The sequence below is a fragment of the Sminthopsis crassicaudata genome, chromosome 4 (genome assembly GCF_048593235.1).
Source record: "Sminthopsis crassicaudata isolate SCR6 chromosome 4, ASM4859323v1, whole genome shotgun sequence".
Lineage (NCBI taxonomy): Eukaryota > Metazoa > Chordata > Mammalia > Dasyuromorphia > Dasyuridae > Sminthopsis > Sminthopsis crassicaudata.
The window spans coordinates 476,002,172-476,027,205 of NC_133620.1; the positions used below are offsets into that span (position 1 = coordinate 476,002,172).

The window sequence follows — 25,034 nt, forward strand, 5'->3', positions numbered from 1 at the left end:
AGGACCCCGGCTGTGGGGACGCCATTTTCCCAGTCAAGGGCTCCCCGCTGGAGTTCTTGACCCGGCCCTGAGCCTGACCCGGGCTCGAGGTGAAGAGAAGCAGGATGGGGAAGGGGCCCACCGGGCAGAGAGGGGGCTGGGGGCGCGCAGCCAGGAGGCGGGGGCTCGGACCCTCCAGCCCCGGGGGAAGGGGCCATGCGGGATGCTGGAGGCCCCAAGTCACCGAGAAGCCCATTTGGGCTTGATAGAGCCCCCCCAGAGCGAGATGAGCAGCCCGGGCCCCCTCCCCCGGTCCTCCTCGCCCCCTCAGGAGCCCCGGGCTGGCTTGGGGTCTGAGCCCACACTCGAAGCAGGCTCTGGGGGGACGTGTGCAGAATGCTCCAGCCAGGAAGACTGAGGGACTGGCCCTCGCTGCCCCTTCCCCTTCTCCACAGGAGCCCCCAGCTGCCATCCCCCTCCTCATTCAAACCCCCCAGATACACGCACGGAACCACTCCCTCCGGCTGAGTCAGACCCCTCGGAGCCCATCGGCTCCTTGTGCTCAGGAACTCGGGCCGAGGGCCCCAGGATGCTGCCGGACCCCCGGCCGAGCCCGTCCGCACTGAGCGCTCGCCGCTCTTGCTGGGGGGGTTCGTTGATGTCGGTCAGCGGCCGCAGGACGGCAGCCCTCCTGAAGGCCAGTAATCCCACCCGCCTTCTGGCCTGGGGGGCGGCCACGGCAGCGCGAATCCCCCCCTCACTTTTTGCTGGGAAAGTCGGACTCAGTTCCGTTCCTCTGGGAAGTTCCTCCATCCCCCTTCCCCCCCAAGCAAGGCTCCTTCTACCTGGGCCACAAACTCCTCAGTTTTGCTTCTTCACCTTCTGATGGGGATGGAGTCTCACACTGACCCCGGGGGGGAGGGGGGGGTTGAGAGCACATCCGGCCCACCGGTTCCTTCCCCGGAGGGGCCCTGGCCAAGACGAGGCGGGAGGGCCCAGTGGGCACGCAGACTCCCTCAAAGACACCGGCGGCCCGGGAGCTGATCCAGCCTCCTCCAGGCCTCCGGACTTCCACCAGGGGCTTGTTCCGTTTCTCCATTAGAAGGAAACAGCCCGTCAGGGACCGGGAAGGGAGCAGCCAGACGGATGCCGGGGGAAGGACAGACGGATGCGGGTCCTTTCCATACTTTGCCAAACAGCAGGGGGCCCCACTAGACCTAGTTCAGGGTCCCCAGCGTGAGGGCAGACACAGCCCTGGCCTTTCTGAGGGGCCCCAGGAGGAGCCCTTCCCCACACGCGGAACCTCGCCTCTGGAGGCCGCAGCCCCAGCCTCTCTGGAGGCCCTCGGCACCGAGGCTTTTCGGGCCCCCCCTCTTTAGCCCTGTGACTACTGAACCATTTTAACTGGAAAACTCCATTAAAGGGTTTTTTCCATCTCTGCCCAACAAGCTGGGAAGGAAGATACTGGAGAACTCGACAGCCCAGTTCCAGACTCATGCTCCCTGTGGAGGCAACCTCCAGCCCGCAGCGTGGACACCAGTTCCCAAGAAAAACCAGCGTTTCTGATGGGCCTGAAGCTCCGGGAAAGGGGCCGGGCAGTGGGCGGGCCCCGGACCTGTCCAAGGCCATCCTCTCCTGACTGCTCTGGGTCCCGGCCTTCACCAGGCCCACGCGGAGATTTTCCTTTCTTTTTCCTCTGCTCCTAATGGGTTTGTGTGGGGAGGCCAAAGCCCAGGGAGCCGCTGGGAACCGAAGGCCCCTCGAGCCTGGCCCAGGGCCAGCAGCACTTCCACAGGATGGTTAAAGCGCTCAGTTCCGGGTGGAAATGCAGAATCAGGGCCCCGAATGTCGTGGACTCAGAATTGCCAGGAAGCCGCCTTTTCATCTCCCATAAGCAAAGATGGAAGTGAAGGCCACCCGGCATCCCTCCCTCTTCCCAAATCTGTGTCCAAAGCCTCCCCGAACCAGCAGCTGCTCAGTGCCCCCCCTGCCGAGCTCGACCATCACCCCCGCAGGGGGGCACAGGCCGGGGGCCTTATGGGGGGGGACACGAAGGTTCTTACTTTCTGGCTGCATTTCACTCCCTCAGCATCAAGCTTGTCTTCTCCCACTAGAGGAAGGAGGAGAAAGGCTGATGGTGGCTTCGGGCAAGCCCCGACCAACGGGTCCCTGAGGGGTGGGGGGTGGGGGGTCCACCTGCGGCCATTTTCTCTAGCTCTCCCAGGCTCTCTCTAGTTTTCAGTCTGTTGCAACAGTCAGACTGGCGGCAGAAGAGCCGGGCACAAGAACACACATGCACTGGAGGGAGTTTCATGAAAAGGTTTTATTTCTTGGAAGTCTGAGGAAGCAAGATACAGAGCCCGCAGGGCCAGGGGCAACAGAAGTCTGGGGGAACTCAGAATTTAACTGATACTGCGGGGGATGCTCCTCGGGCCCCGATCACGGGGTGCCACAGGGCGGCCATTGCCTCTCCCAGCGGAGGTTCCGTCCCTCGGTTCTTGACCTGCCAGGGCTCTGCCGTTGTTCCAAACAGCTTCTTCCAAGGGAGCAGGGCTTCATTTGAGCCAGATCCAAGTGTCCCCAACGTCTGCATTATAGCCCGGAGCGAACTTGTGACCTTTCAGCTAAAAAGGAAAAACAGACACGAGTGCTGAGAGCGATTTCACCGAGGAGCATGCCCCCCGGAAATACAGGGCGGGCTCTAAAGGAGGAAGCTCCTCCTCCCAAAGTACCCCGAGATGCCCTTGGGAAATAACCTGTGTTGGAGGGATGTTAATGCACCATCAGTTCAGCTGCAAAATGGCTGAACCATCACAGAGGTCATGATGAGAGACGTGAACCAAGCTTCCGGCCTAGACATTCCGCCAGGAGGTGGGTAAGGGTCCCCCTGACGCCAAAGATCCCAGAGACAAAGCAAGGGTCCGTAAGCGAGGGGGCAGCCCAAAACGTGGTCCAGAAAAGCCACGGAATGCCATGAGATCCAACGTGACGGCGGATATCGGGAATTCAGAGAATCCCGTTAGACTGAGTGGGCGCAGAGGAAGTGAGCGAGACCCAGCCCGGCCAGTTACGGGAGGGAGGGAACAGGAAAGCAAACCCAGGGCCGGCTCTGCAGGAGACCAACAGAGGCCCGCAGGGAAGGTTTTCACTGCTAGCACTTCACACTGGGAGGAGGAAAAGCAGCCTTCGCCTCCCATACCATCGCCAGCGTCTGCGGCTCCTCCTTCAGAGACCTTTGCACCTCACGGAGCCACTTGCCATTCAGAGCCTCCGACAGCGTCCTCATAGGGCTTTGGTAAAGGGATCAGCAGCGTTTGCCTACATGTCTCAGGGGCCCTCCCAAACAGAGCAGGATCTCAGCCCCTGAGATGGCCCAACATTTCCGGCACCGGGTCAGCCCTCTGGTTTGGATTACACACCATCAGAACAAGCCTGTCCAAGTGTTTGTTTATATTCAAAGAAAAATGGACCCAATTAAGAACCCCCTCACTTGCAGGAGGGCCCCCACCACTACTGGCAGGAGCAGCACACACAGAATTCTCTTAAATAAGTTAAAGCAGGACCTGAGGAAGGCAAAGGGTGATGGGGACTTTAACACATCCTGGCTGTGTGACTCTGGGCAAGTCACTTAACCCGGATCGACTCAGGAAAAACAAAACAAAACAGCAGCTTGCCTTGCAGTCTAGTCTCTCCCTGAATTCAACTGAAAAACAAACAGAGCTCTGCTCGATCTGGCCAAGAAAAGCTCAGGGAATGCTCAGGGCTCCTTAGCTGCTTCCTGCCGCTCTCCCTTCCTCCAGAAGCCCTAGAGACCACCAGAGGCTGAATAAGCAGCGTGACTTTGCTCAGCAGCAGGCCACACGCAGTACTTGGCAACAAACCAGGCCAGAACTGGCCATCTTGGGGACAGGATGGTTTTCCGTCCACAAATGGCAGGGATGGCGGCCTCCAGAAGTGCCGTATGACTGTGAGCTGCACCCTCGGAAAGCCGAGCGCTACACAACTGGAGCTGGAGAAGATTCTGTCCCCCGAGAGCAGAGGTCAGATCAGTCCATAATTACACAGAAGCTCAGAGACTGAAGCTAAAACTTAAGCATCTTGGGAAATTTTCACAATATTTCACACTTTTTCCTTATCATTACATCCAGTACGGAGATCTGGGATCGGTGATCTCTGATGTTACTATTGGAATCGTTTTAGGGGTGCCACAAATCAAACCTATGTAAGATGGTAAACTGAACTGATAAATGCCGAGTGCATTCTGACTGACCCACTGAGCCTCCATGTCCCAGCTCCCTCCCTTCCTCAGGCCTCCTAATTCCCTGACACAACATTATTGAAATTAGGCCAATTAGTGTCCGTATCTTGGCTTCTAAGTGTTCCAGGGAAAGGAAGAGACAATCTCAGCGACAAACTTCATGGTTCTTGTTTTAAGAAACTGCCCCAGCCACCCCAAGCTCCAGCAACCCCCCTCCAGGGTGAAGGCCAGATTCTCCTCTCCAAAAAGATCGTGACTCACTGAGACCCGGCTGATGATGAGCATTTTAGCAGGAAAGTCTTTTGAAATAAAGGAATATACGCTGTTTTTCAGGCACAACACCAGTATACTAATAGACCAGAATTCAGACGCAGCTTTTCTATGCCCTGGGAAACCAAAACATTTGTGTGACTCATTTGATTGGGATATTTGCTTTTCTGTAGCAGTATGGAATTGAACCCACAATATCCCTGAGGTGGGCCTGTATCTGCAGGAAGAGTGTCTTCCTCCAAAGGAAAATATATGCATGTGCATTTCAAGAGTGAGAAAGACCAAGTAAAAAGCTCCTTGTACAAGGTCCTGGGATGCGCCTCGAAGGCAAGTAACATTTCAGGAGGCAAAGATGAGGAGGGAGCCTGGAACAGTCGTGAGAAGAAAAGGCAGGAAGGCTTCCTGGGGAACATGGAGCAAGTTTATGACCAGGAAGATGTGAAGTGAGCCTGGAGAGGGAGGTTAGAACTCAAGTTCTCTCAACCCTAGGGGCAGTCAGAAGGCACAAGTACCGAGGTCAGGCTGAGGATGCTGACCACCAAGGTGACTCTTCCTCAAGCTCAGGGGTGGGCAGGACGGGAGAAGGCCCGCTGTCCTGTCGTCCTCGTCCCTTCTCCAGACCCTTCTCATGAAGACCATGGGGCCAATCCCAGGTTTGTGACTGTTGTTTTCTTGATTCCCTTCTTTTCAGTAACAAGGAGGGGGAGGATTCCAGGATTTAAGTACTTCGCACCCTCTCCTCCTCAATAAAAGCCGGCATCTGCTCTCTGGCTCATATTCTTCCTAACTGGGCAAGAAAACACATCGAGAAGGTTTTAATGGCAATCAGAATGGTCCCACAATTCTTAGGATGCATCATCAGGTGGATGGCAAGGCCCAGGAATCCTTAAAGAGCATCATCAGGTTACTAGCAGGGCCCGAGAGTCTGTCTGCAATAGCAGCCAGACAGGAAGTGCCAGTGGTCTGCCATTTTGGTCCGTCATTTTACTGGAAGAACAGTGCCCGGTGATTCTCTACAACTGCTGCTTCAGTGCTCTCAAGGCTGCACGGCCTCCTGCATGGACCCTTTAGACTGACCTTGCTCACAGCCCTTCACCTTCTAGATTCCCTTTAAAGTCACTGCTAACCTCAAGGAGCTCCAAGAAGATTGATGTTAGTTGAGTTCCAACATAGCAACTTGAGCATCACTTAAGAGAGAGCTTTCCTCCCTTTCCGTGCTTCATCTTTATAGTTTCAGGCTTCCACATTGTTGGGATGGTCTTGGTCTCTCAAGATTTATCAATTTCTTCCTCCCCCCTCCACTGCTCCTCAACGTTTTGCAAAAGAAAAATGCTACCATCTTCCCACAAATTTCAAACAAATCTATGGTCTACACCGTTGCTACACTTGTCAAGGAGACCAAACCTTTGCTAATTAGAGAAGTTTCTACTTTCCTTTGGCCTCCTCGTTGTAGGAAGTGATTTACGTCAATTGAAACCTCCTTGAGTTTGTATTAGAAGTGGAAATAAGGAAGATCTGGGTTTAAGTCTTATTTCAGGCACATTCTAGTTATCTAAACATAGAGTTATTTTAATTCCACAAGGGCCCAGGCAAATCTCTCCACCAACAATTACCCACAAGTTACCAATATGCACTGGTGTTTCGTACTCTCCAAACCCATTACTTCAGGAATAGTCTGGGACTTTTTACCTACTTTCAAGTTTTCAGAATTAGCAGCTTGCTTAAATATGCCATAGTGGAATCACAGGTCAAATCTACTTCTCATTTTTTATTCTGTCTTACAATTTGTTACTGCTTTTGGTCTTTGCTTTAGACAAGTCACTGTTCAAATTATACATCAACAACTGCTTCGGAAATGTTTCCCAAATCAGTGATCAGACACTGTCTACTGTCACCTGAGATCTTATGAAGTGCTCACAAAATCTAGCCCCTCCTAAATCTCTTCTCAATTCAAGCAGGCCCACAGACTTGTCATCCAACTAAAGTTCCTGTGTTGAGACGCCTCTGTTCTTCCATGTCCTCCTTGAGCTGCATTGTTTGAAGTCCTCCACTCCCCACCAACAATTTGCATTGAAGCTTCAGCACAGTAAAGTACATTAAAGTGCACGATCATCTCCATGGGTTTGGTCCTGAGCATACAGCACCCCCTGAAATGATGCCGACTCAGTCACGTGGGAGGTCTCTCCCTCTCACCTAAGGAGCCCCATTCTGCTGGCCCCCCACCCTCGCACACCCAACGCTCTCCCTCAGGGCCAAGGCCTGCTGCTAAGCCCTATGAGAATAGAATGTAAGCTCCTCGAGGCGAGGAACTGTGTACCTGATCACAGTGCCAGGCACACAGCAGGCGGCAAATGCTCACGGACTGACTGCTGAGTGTTGTCCCCATTGCTTCTCTGACGCTTACATTTGCCAAATTTCTGCCACTACAAAAGCCAGCCCTCTCTTAACTTTAAAATATGATGACCTTTAGTAGACATTTTAAAACAAGAATTGACTCAAAGAGGTGACATGAATGGTGTGGAAGAAAACCACATTAGCTTAAAGAGCCTCTTTAATACATCAAAATGAAATAGCTAAAGGTTATTTCCACACCAATATATACTTCATATCCCCCTATGAATAGATCTACTTAACTGTTCTACTCAGTGTCATAAATGGTAGAAAATGAAAACACTCCTAAAAGCTGGGAAAAAAGACAGAAAAAGTACAATTGGTCCACAGGTCCCATCCTGACATTTGTTCAAATGGCTGCAATTAGCATCTTGTTTTAAACCCCAATCATTCCAAGCCATCAGAGGAACCTCCGAGTGGCAAGCACTTGAGACTGCTGAGAGCAAAAGCTCCAGGCCACAGGGTCACGAACGCCCAAGTGAATCTGGGAAATACTTCAGTTTGTTCATCTCTGCTTTTTATCCCAGTTGTTTGTTCCCTAACAACGTTGAACCACTTAAGATATTTATGTTATCTAAAGAAAAGAGAATAAAGATTGTGGTAAATTTCCATTCTTCATCCTTCCTCAAAGCTTGCAGGAGGAAAAACCAGAATCCAAACTGTTTTCCATCTCTGTCTCATGTAGCAGAAAATGGGAAGATGATTTCACTTCAATTATGATTAAATGGAACAGGAGATTTAATATAAAATTTGCCTTTTAATATCCATTAAAAACCAGTTATCGAACTCTGAACTTGTTTGGTCAGAAAAAGAACCCACATTTGTTTGTTTGGAATCCAGAACAAAAGGCCTCTTATCATGTTGCATCATTGTTTTCCTGACTTTAGGTAAGTTATATTCCAGAGCTTCTCTTGTTTGTTCCAAGTCTGACTGTCTTTATTAAGATGCTTTTTGTAAAGCCAAGAACAGACAGTACTATGTATTAAAGCTGTCAAACAGCCCCATTAAAAAAAAATGGAAGGGAGACCTTGATACTGGAAATGAAAACAACTTGAGATAGTAAAGAAATAAAAATAGCAGGCGAGAGAAAACAGAAGATGCTGTTACCGTAGCAACTGTCTTGGACACAATCAGCTACATGAAGGGAGCACCACATCTTTCTTAATAGCATTTTGCCTTCTTATATTTGGGAAACTCTGGCTCTAAAGTGGAAAACAATTTACAGCTGAATAATCTGCCTGAAAGGAAGGGCAGCACTCTCACCGAAGTGACCACAGCCAGACGGGGAACCGGGGCTTTCAAAGGCTTCTGCGCACAAGCAGCATGAACGCTCAGGGAGGAGCCAGCCCAGGAGACAAGGTCACTGAGGCTCAAAGGTGCTGCCCACCCCCACCCCCTTCCTCTCAAGTCTCCCTCCTCTCGCATGAGCCGACCAACACTGAAATAGCCACAAAAAACATCATATTACCAATAAAATTCAGCAGGAAGAGAAAGAGAAATTCCAACTATTTGAGCATCTATCTACTGAGACATATCCAGGAGCTATATGAGTCCAACTGTAAAACACTCTTTAAAGGAATAAAGAAAATAATAAAATAACTTCAGAAATAAGGTTTGCTCATGGACAGACTGAGCTAATATAACAAAAGTCACAACACTACCCAAATTAACTTACTTTTTCAGGGCCTTACACCAAACTACAATGGGATTTTAAAAAAAAATAAAGCTAGAAAAAAATTGAAATTCCTATGGAATTTTTTTTCAAAAGTCAATAATCACAAAGAAAATCATTTTGAAAAGGAGTGGGAAAGAAAGGAGTCCAGCAGTAAAAGATCTCACACTGTCCATAGTCCAACGATCAGACCGGTTCTGACAGCCAGCAGAACAAATGGCAGCTCTGGAACAGTGAGACCCCAGTTACTAGGGCAGTGACTCACTCATTATCTGACAAAACTACTGGAAAGCTCTCTGATAGAAATAAGATCTAGACACACACTGTACACCAAGAAGAACTCTAAGTGGATGCAACTTAGACATAAATGGTGAAATTGGAAGGAAACTGGAAGAGCCAGGAAGGAATTACTTTTCAGTAATGGATAGGGGAAGAGTTCATTACCACGCAAGGGATAGAGAGGATCATATAAGATAAAAGAGACAATTTTGATTATGTGAAATTAAAATGGACACAAAACAAAATCAATGAAATTAAAATTAGGAGAACCGTTAGCTGGGAACAAATCTTTGCAGCCATTTTCTCTAATAAAGGTTATTATATCCCAGACCTGCACAGAGTTGATTCAAATGTAGGACTAAAAGCTATTCTCTAGTAGATAATACAAAGATCAAAAAGTTCCCAAAGGAAGCAAGCCAGGCTAGCAGCAGCCATGTCAGATGCTCCAAAGCACTAACAACGAGAAAAAGGCAAATCGGAACAACTCTGAGGTTCCGTGCCCCACTCGTCAGATTGGCAACGACTGAAGAGGAAAGAGACAAATGCTGAAGGGGCTACAGGAAAGCAGGTACTTTAATGGCCCAGCCATTCCAGGAAGCAATCTGGAGCTATGTCTAATGAGTCCTTCTATTGGCCAAAGCTACTGAGAGTCAACAGCACCACTCACAGGCCCACGTGCAACAGAAATAAAAGGGCTGAAACCTACAAAAACACGGACAGCTGCTCTTTTTGCAATGGCAAAGAATTAAGGGGGCACTAGCTATACACAAGTGGTAAAGGAATATCATTAATGATGAGACGGGCAGTTTGAGAGCAAACTATGAACTGAGCACAAACCTAGAGAGACAAAGTGACCGAGAACTCTGATGGACGAAATGACAATAATGTGATCCCACTGGACCCAAGAGGAAGCAGACATTCTGGCCACAGACTCTGCAGGAAATGTCTTGCCAGCCTCTGAATCCCTTTTACGGGGGTTTCCCCTTTTTTATTGTTCAGTGGGGTGGGGTGAAGGGAGAGAGAATAAATGCTTGCAAAATCTTTTTTTTTTTTTTTTTTTTTTTTTTAGAAAACTCTGATATGAGAAGTTGCGAGGCCCAGGAGAGGCAGCTGGCCTTGGGAGCCAGGACGGCCCGAGTTCAAACCTGACTTCTCAGAACTCCTCCACGTGTGAGCCCGCACACAAGGGGCCGACCCTCCAGATGCTCACATCAGCAGAGGAAATTGGCCCCAGCAGCGTCCCCGTCCGAGGGGTGCCTCGGATCCGGCCCCCCGTCTCTAGCCTGAACCTCTGCTGGAGGTCTGGGAGAGGTAAGGGGACACCAAGGGAGAGCTGGGAGTTAGGCTCTGACGTGAGACCACGGGACTAGTCCGTTCTCCACCATGTTCCCCTGGCTCCCACGTCCTATTCCTCCATGTTGTCTCCCATCTCATCTTACCTGATCCACATTGTCTCCAGCCATGAGAATGGGAGCTCCTGGTGGTCAGGGGCTCTCTCCCCAGAGCCAAGCACACCGTATTTACTAAATGCTTGTACATCCAGAACACAGTAAGTACTTACTAAACAATTGTCCTTCAGGGGCTCTATCCCTAGAGCTAAGTACACAGTAAGCACTCAATAAATATTTGTCCTTCAGGGACTCTGTCCCCAGAGCTGAGCACTCAGTAAGCACTTACTAAATGCTTGTCCATTCAGGTTCGGGTCCGAGCGGGCCATGTGATCAATGACCAGCCCACCCCCGCCTCTCCTCCCTAGGAAGACCTAGTTTCATTACAGAGAGAGCGGTGACAGGGTGCGGGGGCCAGTCAGGATCCAGGCTCAGCACCTACTAGCTGGGCCACCTGGGGCAGCTCACCCATCTCAGACCATTCAGCTATGCATTAGAGACAGCCCGAACCTCGCAGGAATGGTGGCAGGAGCCGACAAGATAACATCATCTAGCATACAGCAGGTGCTTAGCAAGCATTTGCAGAGCCGGCTATCATTAGCTGGTGAGAAAAACTCCCCCCCTTGGGGAGGCCCTCACCCCTGGGGCTTCTGGAGGGAAGGTATCCTTCCTTGCACACTTTTTAAATTTCGATTTCATTCCAATTTATTCTCAACTGAACGGGGGAGGCGGGATGGGAATTTGTCCAGCTTCGTTTCCATGTAAAGACCATGGAAGAAATGTTCGAGGTGCTCTCCCGAGGCCCTGCCGACCCCCCAGAAGAGATCTGCCTCTAAATGGTTCTCTATCTATAAGCTGATTTTGTCTTCTCTCTGTGCTTTTAACGATCACGCTCCATAAAAAGCCAGACGCTGCTTCTGTGCAGTTTTCCAAGTGTCTCCGAGGGCAGATAGTAAATAAGAAAAACAAAATCCCAAAGGACTGTCAGCATTACTGAAAGATGGAGCGTTATGGCAATTATAGCCACAGCCCCACTTCCAGCTCGGAGAGAAATTTCTAATAATGCCCAAATTGCCCCAGGATCCTCTCTCTCTTTCGATAAGGGTGTTCAATGAGTAGTCCCATAATCCTGTTATTTCTGAGCCTTTTTACCAAACAGAGCTTTCCTTCAGTAAAAGAACTGCCTCTGAACCACAGGCAGGAAGCCTCAGATCAACCCCAGAATCCCCCTCTGCCCAGGAGAGCACCCTCTGACTTTCTGGCCACCTTAAATAAATACGCAAAGCAGGTCGATGAGCTGGATCCTCTGAGCTCCTCAACAGGCTGCTTTGTAGCCTGAGAATTCCTGTTATTTACTCACGAGTAACAAAAGAAAAAGCGAGTAACGAGACAAAGAGAATCCTGAAGATTCGGTTCCATGAGCCTCTGCTCGATGGCCGTAGGAGCGAGGTCTCCAAAGCCGGAGAGGCTGCCAAGCTAGAGGAAGCTAGAAGGCCATGCGCCCAGGGGAGGAGCAGAAGAGAAGGGTTTGGGCAAAGGGAGGTCTCATCCCAGAGCGGGTCAAGCGAGACTTTGTCTGCACTAGGCCGGGACAGGGGATGGCACTTCGAGAAAGGAGTCCATGAGAACGAGGAGATTCTTCTACAAAGACAGCAAAGAGAGGATGCCCCGGTTTGGGAGAACCCAGATGCGAGGAGGGCAGTGGGACACTACGGCGAGGAGCTAAGACCAGACAGGGAGTCTACATGCAGAGAGCACCTCCAGTTCTGCTCTCTGGGCGGCAATGGGCAGCCCCCTAATGACTCTGGGGGAGAAGGGACACCAGCAGATAAAAGTGGGGAGTCCCACGGAGAAAAGGCCCAAAGGTCACCTTGGAGGTCAGGCTGGAACAGTGGAGAAGGGGGGTCTGGGGAATGCCCCTGGAGAAGAGCATGGGCTGAGAAACCACAAGATCTGACAAGTGGCCCAAGGCTGGGGACGCCGCGGGGACAGGACGTGTCGCAGGAGTGCGCGGGGAGAGTCCGGGACCAGGCCGTCCGCTCCTCAGACCGTCTTAATAACAAAACAAAAACCACACGGCCACAGCAAGGGCGTCGAGAGATGCAGAAAAAGCTTCTGACTCTTGTGCTTGAGAAAACCAACCCACACCTCACCCGAAGCCAGAGAACAGGCCCAAGAAAGCCGCGCCTTCACCCAGAACGCATCTCACCTCAAACGGAGAGCTAGTGTTCTCCGTGCTGGGCAGAAGCCTTCCCAACAAGGGGAGGGGGAAGCCAGGATGGCCACTGTCACTTTTATGGATCAAGGCTGTGCAGACCGCTAGTTATGGCAGTAAGCAAGAAAAAGAAACTGAGAATAAGCACAGACCTAAAAAAGCCTGGCTCTTTGCAAATGACAGGAAGGTTTCCTTAGAGAACCCTTAAAAGACGAATTGAAACAACAACTTCAGCAGAATTGCTAGAGGTAAACTAAATGCGCAGAAATAATCCACAAAACAGATATTTCCTTCCAAACTGTCTGAACACAACCATGAAGCCCGGCAGGTGAAGCTCTGAGGAACTGGAGAAACGGTACTCGTCCTAGGGAGACCGAGGCAGGAGGACAAAAAAGGCAACGTCACCTGATTTAAGTTGCTTATTTAATGGCATCCCGGACAAACGGCTAAAGGATGCCTTCGGGAAAAACAACCAGATTCAGCTGCAGGGGCAATAACTGGGGACCCCCAAATACAAGCTCTCTTCTAGTCATTCACCCCCACTTAGACCTATACCATTCCCACGCCCCTGCCAGACACCCCCCCACACACACAGACACGTACGTCCCACCGCAGGGCGGGGCTGCCCCTGCTCAGTCACAAACTCTGGGAAGGGTCCGGCCCCCCCATGGTGCTGTCTCTGAGACCCCACTCTGAATCCCTGGCGCCTCTGAGTCCCAGACCGGCCCGGGCAGCCCACGGCTCAGCGCCCACCACTGCCCTAAGGCTGTGGGGACAGGCTGCATTTCAGATTCATGCAAGACACAAGAGCTGAAGGCAGGAATTCCGGGGCTCCCTCCACTGCCACTTCTCAAGCTGAGGGAATCCCGGCTGCGCAAACTCGTCTGAGGAAGCGCTGACTGAGTCAGGCCACTCCCAGGGCCCCTGGAAACGGTCCCTTCCATCCCCATCCACTGACAAAGCGATGCTGATCTCCCGCCCAAATCTCCCTGAGGGCGAGACACAGGGACACACACAAGGGGGAGGCGAGGGGGGGAGGGGGGAGAGCCTCCGGGTTAATGATGGCAGCGGGCAGGCCCTGCCCCCCCTCCCCCAGCCCAGCCTGTGCCAGGCCTAAGTCAGTGAGTGCAGCACGTTAACGCAGCCATTTGGGTCAACGGAGTAATGAGAGGGACTGCCTGGTCCGCGGAGCGATGCGGCTCCACAAAATAAGGCCAGAATTGGACAAATCAGCAGCTTAGAGATTTAATAACTGACCGGGTGGGGGTGGGACAAATGCTGGAAGGAAACGCGTGAGAACGGACCTGTTCTGCTTTCCTGGAACAAGAGCCGGCTGCCATGCCCCCCCCTCCCCCGGCCCGAGGCCTTACCTCCTTGAACTGCTGGTAGATGCGGTCGCACTGGTGAGCTCCGATGGTGATCTCGGGGAGGTACATGGGGACGGTCGTGTAGTTCACCACATCGAACTTATCCTGGACCCTGAGCAGCCGAGAAAAGCACGCGGGTCAGCGTCCAGGTCCCTCTGGGACAGACACCCAGCCCCACCCCCAAAGGTCTGTCTTGGGAGTGCCAGACATCCGTGCCTGGGACAGACGAACTGCCCCCAGGCCCTCACTGCCAGTGTTGCCACAGATGCCGCCTAGAGGGCCGGAATCCAGAGAGGAAGCAGGGAGCGACCAAGGTGGTCTGCTCACGCTCCCTCTGGAGGCGTCCTCCCTCACGCTCTCCCCACAAACCAAGACAAACTTCTGCCCTAATAAGGGCATCCTTGGGCCAGGCTGCCTGCCCTCCTTGGATGGAGTGGGTGCTGGCTCCCCAGGGGAGGACTGACCACAAGGAAAGTCAGGAGTCGGACGCCCGCCGGGTCCTCCCCTTCCTCTTCCTGCTCTTTGGGTGCGACTGGTCCAGAGTGGCGCTCAGGGGCCCAACAGCAGGCCCCAGCGCGAGTACTGGCCCCAGCCCCTGGGTGGCCTCCTAAGGCTTCGGACACCGGAAGCTTAAGCTGGAGAGCCGAGCTGCTGCCAGACTTGGATCTGGCCCGGGCTGACCCCCACCTCCAGGCCGGGAGCCGCTCCTCCCCCGAGCCAGCCGCTCTTCTTCCCCTGAGGAGGGTCCGAGACTCTAGTTGCTCCCCTGGCCCCTGCGCCAAATGCCCAGGGTGACGTCACTGATCCAGTGACCTCTCTGTGGGGTGGCCCAGAAGCGACGCTGGGCCCTCCCAGAGGCATCCATTCCCTCCTCTGAGGAACGCGCCCACAGCTGCCTAAGGCCCACCCAAAGAAGGCTCCAGTTAAAGAGCGTCCAATCCACACACGGAGCGGCGGCTCCAGTGAGGCCACGGGCCAGTTCCACGAGTGTGGTCCGCATCCAGAGGCCATGGGGCCGAGCGCGGTCACGGTGCAGGGTTTGCACCTTGTGGCTGTCGCTACTGCTTGATTTTTGCTTTCTTTTTCGTCTTTTCCTTTTTTGATCTGATTTCTTCCTGCGCAGCATGATGACTGTGGAAGCGCGTAGGGAAGACTCGCCCTTGGGGCCGGCCCTGGAGCACTTGCTGTCTGGGGCGGGGGTGGGGGAGGAGGGGACACAGGCCTTCTCCTGGGGAGGTTGGCCCTTCTTCCTTTGGGGCAGGAGAGGACAATGGGGCCCCCTAAGTGATTCGCACGACCGTGCACAGGCCAAGGAAGCAGATCGCAGCAAACACCTGGTGGGCTCCCCGCTGGGCGGGCCCACTCACGCTGTCCCCAAGGTTTGAAGAAGGACCCATGATGCCGCTCAATGAGTCATACGATCGCTCAAAAGACTCCAGCCTAACGATCGTGCAGGGGAAAAAGAGGATGGAGGACAGAAATGGGAGGATGGAGAGCTGCGGGTCGGAGACAGTGAGGAGGGACCGGACCTGGGAGGACCCGCAGCTACCCGGGCTCTTTGTCGCACCAGAACCCTTGGGATGAGACCCAGGGAAGCGCTGAATGAGGCAGCAAAGAAGAGGGTCGCCCGCCCCCAGAAAGGACTCAGGTGAGCTCGGAGAAGCTCCCGTCCACATCCCTAACGGGCTCCCCCCCCCCCAGGCACACCCCCCCCTCGTCCTGTGCGCCATTTCTCCCACTTCCGGCTCGCTCCAGCAGAGTCCAGCCCGGGCCCCCGGGAGGGGCCCCCATGGATCCACATGCTTCTCGTCATGAGACCTCCAGAGTACGAGCTTTAGCAAACGTCCTCGCACAACTTCATCCCGTCTCTAGAATGTTCTTCTGTGACACTGATTTACTTCCTCTTCCTGGTCAATCCAAGCCAGCTTCAACGACTGTCACTTCAGAGGCTTCCTCGGGCTGGCGAGGGCGGGGGCCGTTCTCACTTGGTTTCCTCTCCCCAAATACGTTCAGAGAGCACGTGGCGGGTTTCCCCCCAAGGACTCTGGGGCACTTGTGGGCCGTGCCGCTGCGGCCAAGTCCTCCTGCTCTGGACACTCTCCCCGAGGATGGAAGTAAATAAAGGCCAAGAGTCCTCTGGACTTCCGGGCCCCTCTCTGGAGCCGCGCGAGGGCTCTCTGCTCCCTCTGAGCCCAGGAGGAGGTGCACGGCGTTCGGGAGATGAGAGCCCGGGTGGCCCCGGACCCCCCAGGGGTCTGGCAGGAGGGCAGGCCCGGCCTCCCCAGGCTCTCCACCTCTCAGATCCTCCTGGCACAGCAGCATCTCCTGGAGCGCGGCCTGACCCCGGGCCCTCCTTCCCCCCAGGGATGGCCGCAGAGAGGCTCTGCTTGGTCCCCGGGTTGGGGCTGTGTGACGTCGCACTTACAACAGCCCCTGGCCAACCGACGCCAGCTCCCCGAGGTCCCTGATCGGGCGCTCCCACAGCAGGCCAGAGGGGGGCAGGGTCACCCCTCAGAGGACACTGTGAGACGGAACTCTGAGCAAGATCGGCCTGACCCAGGTGCCCTGGCTCCGAGGCCCCCCCTCCCCCCATGGAGAAGGCCGAGGGCAAAAAGAGGGAGACGACATGTTCTGGATTCTTGCCCAGCAGCGGGTCATCCTACAACTAGAGAGGCTCTGCGGGTAAAAGAGCCGCCTGGAACCAGGGCTCTGCCCGCCGTGATCCTCTCCGGGTCCTCCAAAGACCCCCGAGCTACCGGCCCTTCGTACAAGCCCGAGAACACTCACAGCAGCCTCAAGTGGTGCAGAGAGCGGTTACTCTGCTCCAGCCACGGGCCCTTGTCAAACTTGATGTAGTCTATGTCTTCCAAGATCTAAAAGAGAAGAGAGCATCACGTTACACTGGACTCCAGGCAACAAACACGTGATCAAACCTGCTTGGGACGAGGCAGGGGCTACCCCGCGCACCACCTGCCCTCGGGAGCTTCCCTCCACCTGCCCAGGACAAAGGGCTCAGGAGGGCCCCCGCTGGGCCCTGGGGGTGGGGAGGAGCCCGGCAGGAAGTGCTCCCCCTTCTCCCCAAGAACAGATGATCCAGGGAAGCGCCTCTGGCTAGGGGGCTCGGCCAAGTGCCCCTCTTTTCCCCCCACAATGACCTTGACCCCCATCATTTCAGGCCCCTGAGCCCAAGAGGCTGCAAGGAGCACGGCTCGCAGGCCGGGACCCTGCACTCCTGAAGCCATCCCGGCCCCTGAAGTGGTCCAAACTCAGAAGGTGCTGCCGTTGTCCCAGTGGAGATGATACGGAGGAAGGAGCCGGGCTCTCTGGGCCCCTGGGCCCTCCAGACGTTCCCATGGCACTAGAGCGGGCGCTCCTGCAGAGCTGGGCCTGGCTTCCCTGCTGTACTTCCAGTGCTCCAATAAGTGCTTAATAAACGCTCCCTTCATTCCCTTGATTCAGCCCATTTCCCCAGAAGACAGAGGCCATTCCGGGGCCTCTCCCCTGCTTCCCGCCTCCATGCTCGCGCTCAGGCTCCCTGCTGCCTCTAGTCCTGGTGTTCGGCATGCGGACAACGCACCTGAGGGGCATGCCCCGGCCCTCTCTGGAGGTGACCCCAGGCCCCCTTTCTCCTCTCCACACTCCCCAGAGCTTCCAACAAGAGGCAGGGGCCCATCTCTCTGGCCTCCCCCCAAGTCACAGGAAGTGGATCTCCCAATTCCTTTTTCAAAGCAGCCGGGCCCGAGTGAACCAGGAATTCTGCAGGGACGGGCTTCTAGTGAGGGGGCTACCGCACTGGCGAGCCTGCGGAATGGCCTGGGGCTGAGCCCCTGACCTGAGCCACAGGCTCTCTCTCTCTAAAAAGAAGAGGAATCCTCCCATCCAACCGAATCATGCTGAGTGTGGAGCCAGTCCCTGCTCTCAAGAAGCTCCCAATCTAAAGGAGCACAGCGGGCTAAGGCCAGGAGAGAGAGAGAGAGAGTGGGGGAGAGAAAGGGAGGAGAAGGAGAGGGGGTGAGTGTATGGGCACTCAAGTCTGTGCTAGCAATAACGCACCTCTTGGAGGGAAGGCCCTGATAATTAGCCCCATTCTGCAGAAGAAGAAACGAAATCATCTGACATTCAAGTGTCGAAAACATTAACTCATCATTTAACAACAAAAGGCAAAATGAAGAGCGTTCAGGGACGAGACTGAAAACAAAAACTTCATCTATTTTGACCCTTACCTTTCCTACTTCCTTTGCTTGCTTTGCTGTATACTCTAAAATCTCACATTTTTCACTACAAAAAAAAAAAAAAAGAAATTAAAATGAATTGAATTCAAACTTTTCCAATCTACCATAAAGGCACCGTGTAAGCGGACAAGGACCACCACCACATCCGTCCTGCCCCATCTGTCAAGCCCTCAGGAAGGGGACACAGCGGGCTCTCTCCTCTCCCAATTCTGAGACCCTCGGTCTAAGGCGACCAGCCTCCCTGGGTCCTTAGGCTTCTGGTCTGTGCTCCTGGCCCCAAGTGCCCAGCCTCTCTCCCCCCAGGTTTGCCCTGGCAATCTCCATCAGTGCCCGTGAGCCCCAGCGCCCTCTCCACACAGACAACTCTGCCCGGCTGCCTTTCGCCCTGAACTCCCACCCCCCATCGTACAGTACCGCTAACTCCGCAGGCCCAAACAGAACTTGTTACCTCCCCCCACATCTCCTCATCGTGTGGCTTTTTCTGCCTAGGGAAGCATCCTGGGTGTGACCGAGGAGTCCCCTGCACATACTTCCCCTGCCACATCTGGGTCAGGCAGGGGCAAGAAAGGGCAGGAGCTCAGAGCAGGGGGATTGTGCCATCCCTGGGGAAGGGCAGACCCAGGTGAGTCCCACGAGAGGCCACGGGGACCCATCCGGAAGGCTCCCAGCCCCTGCTCCCAGAGCCCCCGGAAGCAGCTCCCCACAGGGACCACTGAGGGCTCTGGAAGGGCTGGGAGCAAACGTCTACTTCCTGCCATGGGATCTTGGCCCTCTTTCTGGGCCTCAGTGTCCTTAATTCAGCAAAGTGGGGATCAGAGCAGGCCTGAGAAGTCCCGCTCACAGGCCTCAGGCCCGGTGAGCTCCATCAGCAGATGACTCTTCCTCCCCAAGGACCCCCGGCAGGGCCCGGACGTGCCTCAGCACTTTGAATGCCAACGATCAGCCTGGGCCTATGCCTTCCGCCTCCAGGGAAGTCCCCCAAAGTTAAATGGGTTGATGTAAAATGAGGACGGCCCTGTGGCCGTTCAGGCGGACAGAGAGCAGGTCACCAGTGAGGGGACGGGGCTGGGAGCATCTGGCTGCAAGGCTGGCGACCTAAGTGAGAGCATGCGGCCTGCGGGCATCAGGGCAGCGAGAGGGCACTGACCTCATTTCTGGAAGGAAGGTCTTCTTGTAGGCATCCTCAATGTGCTGCAGGTAGGAGGCCGTGATCTTCTTTTCGTGGACCTACACGAGCAGAAGGGAGACGTGAGATGGAGCAGCAGCATCTGCCGACCTCGGCTCTCAACGTGGCGCACGCCCAAAAGGGGAACTCGGAATCAGCTCCGCCTCCCTTCCTGCGTCTCCGCCAATCTGCTGGGATCCTGGAATCAGTCCCTTAGGGCCAGAAGGAAGCCGAGGGTGCGCCAGAACCGCCTGCTCCCGGGGGTCCGGCCCCCACAGCGAGGGGTGGCTGAAGCCCCTGATGAGCCACGGCCCCGGACCCTCACTGGCTGCGCCCTCTTGTCGGCCACACGTGGCCGCCTGTCGCCAGCATGCAAAGGTGAGCAGGCTGGCTCCTTGCTGGAATCTCGGGGGGAGGGGGGGATGAGAGGGTTTCTGCTGCTTGTGCTAAGTCTAATATCCCAGCATTCCACAGGGACCACCCAGCTCCATGCGTTAAGGGACAACAAACAGAGACTTAGCGAGAGCCCACAGAGTGCCCGAAGCTCCCCAACATCCTGGAGACCACTCCCGGTACCCCCCCTCCATGCCAGGGCCGATCCAGCCCCGGGTGCCCCCCGGGAAGCTGCTGAGAGCGGGCGAGCGTGCACGCCGGGACGCGCTGAGAGGGTCTCTGGAGGTCCTGAACATCAGAAACCCCAGCAAAGGGAAGGAAGACACGGCGCGGATGGAAAGCGGCTTACGTTTCCTTTCTGCTGGATCCTCTTCAGGATCTCAGGAACAGGCACGTCAATGTAGATCACCAGGTGGGGCGGCAGGAACCGCGGCAGAGTGAGCCGCTTGGTTTCCGTGTAGTGATCCATGCCTGGGGAGGGAGGAGACAGTCGGGGCCCCGTGGGGAACACGCAGGACTCAGAGAAGGACGCGCCCGGTCATCGCCTTGGCGAGATGCTGCGGACGAGGGGGACTGAGTCCCGCCCACCGAGTCTCCCCAGGCGTGGGCTCTGGGGGCCTTCTCTCAGTCCCTTAAGGTTCCTTGCGAAGGAGCTCGGACTCGTCCCTCCAATGACTAAGGGACGCTTCCTGACAAGCGCTCACAGCCCGGACGCCAACACGGTCTGTTTCTACTGCTTTTTTACTCCCACAAAAGGCAGAGGTAACTCCAGAACGGGGGCCATAAACCCCAGGAGGCAGCCCCAAGTCCTGGGAAGAAGAGGGAAGTTGCCCCTCTGGGCCCCGGACTTGTCGCCGCTCCCGTCTCTAAGACCCCGGGGCTCCTGGGCCCACGAGGAGCAGCTTGGGATTTTCGTGACTCCTGGAGGCTCAGAAGCACCCCCGGCCCCAGGGCTGGCGGCGGCTCCAGAGTCTGCCCAGGAGAACATCAAAGGGCTGTCCCGGGCCCAGGGGAGGAGAAGCGGCCCTTCAGACCAGGGGAAAAGGCCCTTCTCTGGGCCTGACCTTGCCACAGAGAATGAAGAAACTGCCAGAGCCCTTTCGGTGGCGTCCCTGCTGCCCTGGGGGGAGAAAATTCCAGGGAGCTCTTATAAAAGCCTCCAGACTCCGGCAGGACGCCGTGCCCACCCAGCCGGAGGGCCCAGGACGGCGCTGACTCACACTCTTTCCGGACGAATCCTTCCTTGAACATGGCCTCCATGAAGACAAAGTCGCTGAAGGCCGAGCGCTCCAGGATGACGCCTTGTCCTGTCGTCACAAAGAGGAGGGGGCCGTGAGGGCCACAGAGCAAGGAGGGCCGGCGAGGGGCCCGCCTCCCCGGCACACCCCGGGCCTGGTCAGCCACGCTCGAGAGCCCCGTTAGGAGCCCCGAGAAGGGCCCCCCCCCCGGTCTGCAAAACGGTGCCGGTGACCCCTGCCCTAACCCCCCCCCCCCCCCGCAAAGGAGGGCGTGCAGAACTAGGAAGGCTCGGCCGCTCCACCAGGGCAGCCTCGAGAGTCGGGAACAGACGCTTAACGGTCCTTTCTCTCGACTTCTACAGCTGCTAAATGGGCATCATTCTTCCTGCGGGGGGAGGGGAGGGAGGGAGGCGGTGAGCAGGAGCGAAAGGCCAGGGCCCGGGCTCAGCCCGTGAGGTGCTCCTGCTCACGCGAGCGTCTCGCTTCAGTTAAAAGCCTGGACAGAGTATCGGGTTCCGGGAGGGCCGCGAGGCCACGAAAGGGGGGTCTTCGGCCTGCGCTCCTCCCGCTGAGCGGACACGCGCTGCCCAAAGTCAGTGAAGCCGCCCCAGGGAGGACCGGACGGGACTCTGGCGGCCGAGAGAGCCGGGAAACGGCCCGAGGCTTCCCACCGATGAAGGGTTTAGGAGACGGACAGACGGAGGATGGACACGTATAAAAATCGGAGCTGGGGGAAGTTACCCAGGCAGGACAGAGCAGAGACGGGCTCGGGCCGCGTCGGGCCGACCACAAGCTCTAAAACAGGGACCTGCTCCCGGCGCCTCGGGAAAGCCGCGCCTCGCAGGGGAGCCCGCCAGCTCAGTCATGGGGCGGAGGAACACAGAGCCTGAGAAAGCGCAGGGACGGGCGGCTGAGACCTCCGGGAGCGCCCCCCGCCCACGTCCGGCGCGAGGGTCCGGGCCCTCACCGGTGCTCAGCAGGTGCTCCAGCGCGTCGGAATACTGCAGGAGGCGGCTGGCGTAGAGCCAGGCCTGCAGCCGGTACGAGTTGCCGTCGCTGCTCCTGGGATCGTCGTAGAACTTCTCCACGCTGCAGTTGCCGCCCAGCTCCGGCCCCAGGAGCGACCCGTCCCCCATGGTTCTCTCTGCGTAATGCACGCTGGCTTCCGGAAAGTGCCGCAGACCTGAGGAGGGAGGGGTAAAGCATCCTGCGCCGAACGGCTCAGAGAAAGGAGCAGCCGCGGGGGCCGGGACGGGGAGGGGGCTCTGCCATCCCGAGCACTCGCTCGCTGCCGGAAAGCGGCCGAACGACCCCCTCCCCCCCGGCCGCGGGTCGTACCGAGGTCGTGGGCCAGCTGCTTGGCGAGCTCGCCCTTCCCCGAGCACAGGTTGCCCTCCACGGTGATCACTCTGCTTTTCTCGGTGAACCTCTTCAGGGTCCTCTCACCGAGGATGTACGAGAGGTGCTTGTAGCGCTGCTCGCGCCGCGGGCCCGTGTGCACCCCCGCCTGCAGAACAGCCAAGCGCAGGTCAGCCTCGGGCGCGAACCCGGCTCCCCGACCAGCACGCATTAAGCTCCTGCTGTGTACCCGTGCGAAAGACCCCCACGCCCGCAGAGGCGCTGCAAGGAGCGACAGCACAGGTGCGTGAGCGAGAGACTGCGAGTGGGGGGGTGTGTGAGTGTGGGGGGGGAGAGTGAGTGTGTGTGGGGGGTGAGTGTGACTGTGTGGGGGGGGGGGGAGGGGGAGCGCTCACACACAAAACACACATGGGCCCATACACAGCGGACTGGAGAGACACAAGCGCTCCCCAGCCCCGCCCCCCCCCCATACCGGACTCGGCACTAAGTCAGTGCCCACGTGTCCCGGAGCGGGCACAAGGCCCTGGGCGGGTCGCTTCCCCCCCTCCCCCCGTGCCTCAGTTTCCCCATTTGTAAAATGGGCTAAAGAAGGACCCAGGCAACGCCTCCGGGCCGAGTCGGGGAGTCTCTGGGGAGGAGGGGGGCGCGGGAAGCCCAGACAGAGGGGGGAGGAGAAAGAAGCCAAAAGAAAGGGGGGTGCTGGAGGGGAGGAGACCCCCCCCCCCGCCAGGGCTAGGAAGCCTGGGACGGGGAAGCCGGGGAGCCGCGGGCAAGGGCAAGGCCGGGGGAGGCGCGAGCCCTCTGGTCATCGGTGCAGACAGCAGGGGGGAGGGGTCAGGAAGCCCCCCCCCGCCCCCCCCCCCCGTGGTCTCCCCCCTTCTCCACAGAAAGGGCGCCTCTGGAGGGGCGGGGCGGGCTGTCACCCCGAGGTCGGAGGCTAGAGGGCGCAGCGGGGAGGTCGCCCCCGTCGCCGCCGGCCCCGGATCCAGACGCGGAAACGGGTCAGGAGGAGCGGGTCCAAGGTCACCGGGGCGGCCCGTGCGCGCCCACTCACCGCGCGGGGAGCGTCCCCGGCCCCGAGCCCGCGCGCCGCCACCGACAGGGACAGGGCCCAGGGCGCGCGGGACCTCAGGAGAACCGCAGCCATCGCGACCTCGGGCCGGCGGGCACCTTGTCCGGAAAGCCGCCTCCGCCGGGCAGGAGCAACGGAGATCTCCGTCCCTTCCGGCGTCGCCCGGAAGTGACGTACGAAAGCGCCGCCGGAGGTGGAGGCATAAAGTGAGGGAGGGGCGGGGCGGGGCTGAGAGGAAGGGCGGGGCGGGGCTGAGAGGGGAGGAGAGAAACTAGGAGCAGCAAGCGCGACAGCAGGGGGGCAAGACTGACAGCAGAGGGGAGGGGAGGTTCTGAGAGGGGCGGGGCTGAAAGCGGAGGGAAATTAGCGGTCAGCTTGACAGAAGGGGCGGGGCCTAAAAGTAGGGAATAGGGAAGAGCCGAGACGGAGCAGGGCGGGGCTAAGAGCAGGGAAGGGGCGGAGCCGAGGGGAGGGGAGGGACTGAGGGGAGGGGCCCTGGCCCTCAGGATGAGGGTCACCTCAAGCTGCTCCCGCCTCCGTCCTGCGCCCCGGTCTCCCCTCCGGTGCCCCCCCATTCCCGGGCCTGGGGCTCGGCGGGGAAGGTCCCCCATTGCCTTAGCTCTGGGGGAGGGGGAGTCACAGGCCACCTGCCAATAACTTACCTGTACCTGGCTCCCATCTCCCCGCCAGGTGACGGCTCCTCTCTCTGGACCGCCAGGGGGCGCCCCTCCGGATTCCCGGCCTGGGCCCAGAGAACCCCACCTGGCAGCCCGCCCCGCCCCCGCCCGGATAACGGGCTGCCTTCCTGGGAGGGGGCGGGAGATGGAGAGGAGCGGTCTGAGGGCCCCACCCCCTCCCGGGTCTGGGGCCCCTCGCTGGGGATGCTGGGAGTGGGGGCCAGTCAGAGAGAGGATGGGGCCGGGGTTCCGGCACACGGCCGAGGGGCGGGGACGCCTCCCGCAGTCTGAGGGCAGGGGACTGGCCCCTATTTAAAAGCCCGAGGACCCCGGCCGGGCAGCGACCCCCGACCTCGCACACAGCACCCGCAGCCGTTTCTTCACATAAAGCGTCTTTATTGAGTTCTGAGGTACATCTGGGGGAGGAGGGGAAGGACCACAAAGCTTCCTTCACTCCAGCAAACGGATCGTTGGAAAACCAAGGCCCCGGGCTCGTCTCCCCGCAACTTGACTGTCCCGCGATGACTTTTCACAAAAGTCCCCGCACGCCCCCTCACTGCCCCAGGAGAAAGCGGCTTCGAGGAGTGGGGGCAGCGACTGGCACGGTACCCCTTAAAGGCACATCCGAAATACCGACCTTGGCACGGGGGGCGGCGCCGTCTCCGGCTTCGACGCAGACTCCGGACGGGAGATCGTTTCAGCCGAGGAGGGCGGCCGCGGGAGAGCCGGGCCCCCGCCTGCGGAAAGGCCACTCGAAGGAAAAACCGGACAACGCGAGGGAGGCATCCCGGTGCTCCTCTCCAATCCCCGACGCTTCCAGAACGCTCGAGGTGCATCCTCCCAATCAATTCAATGGCGAGAAGAGCGATCGTCCAAGTACAAAGGGACCCATCCCCACGTCAGCCGGAATTCGTAAAGAAAAGAAAATCCTCATTTTCGTGGGGTCAGAGTTTGGACAGGCAGGAAAGGAGGGGGCTCCTCCCCGTTCTGTGCAGGCTGAGGCGGGCTCGTCAGTCCATGTGGTCGGCAGCGCCCCCTCAGATCCACACACGTGGCCCACGCCTGGGCGTTTTACCCCA

The 25,034-nt window shown here is 57.0% G+C and overlaps 1 protein-coding gene across 1 annotated transcript; it reads right to left on the reverse strand.

Annotated features, from left to right (window-relative positions):
• Window positions 1-2,287: 2,287 nt before the first annotated feature.
• Window positions 2,288-23,450, reverse strand: NDUFA10 (NADH:ubiquinone oxidoreductase subunit A10). The gene is made up of 10 exons (XM_074264452.1): window positions 23,261-23,450; window positions 22,186-22,354; window positions 21,815-22,030; window positions 20,830-20,916; window positions 19,959-20,080; window positions 19,199-19,278; window positions 18,043-18,097; window positions 16,607-16,692; window positions 13,823-13,931; window positions 2,288-2,603 (listed from the first exon to the last, which is right to left on the reverse strand). The coding sequence occupies exons 1-10, from the start codon at window positions 23,351-23,353 to the stop codon at window positions 2,535-2,537; spliced, it is 1,086 nt and encodes a 361-aa protein (XP_074120553.1). The 5' UTR covers window positions 23,354-23,450; the 3' UTR covers window positions 2,288-2,534.
• Between the last annotated feature and the right edge of the window lie 1,584 nt (window positions 23,451-25,034).

What these genes read in the sequence shown, in the direction of transcription:
- NDUFA10 (XM_074264452.1), bottom strand. Translation starts at nt 23,353, where the DNA reads ATGGCTGCGGTTCTCCTGAGGTCCCGCGCGCCCTGGGCCCTGTCCCTG. An exon ending in GGAGCACCTGCTGAGCACCG is followed by an intron (nt 20,917 to 21,814) that starts GTGAGGGCCCGG and finishes TTGTGACGACAG; the next exon opens with GACAAGGCGTCATCCTGGAG. An exon ending in CTGCACCACTTGAGGCTGCT is followed by an intron (nt 13,932 to 16,606) that starts GTGAGTGTTCTC and finishes TCGGCTGCTCAG; the next exon opens with GGTCCAGGATAAGTTCGATG.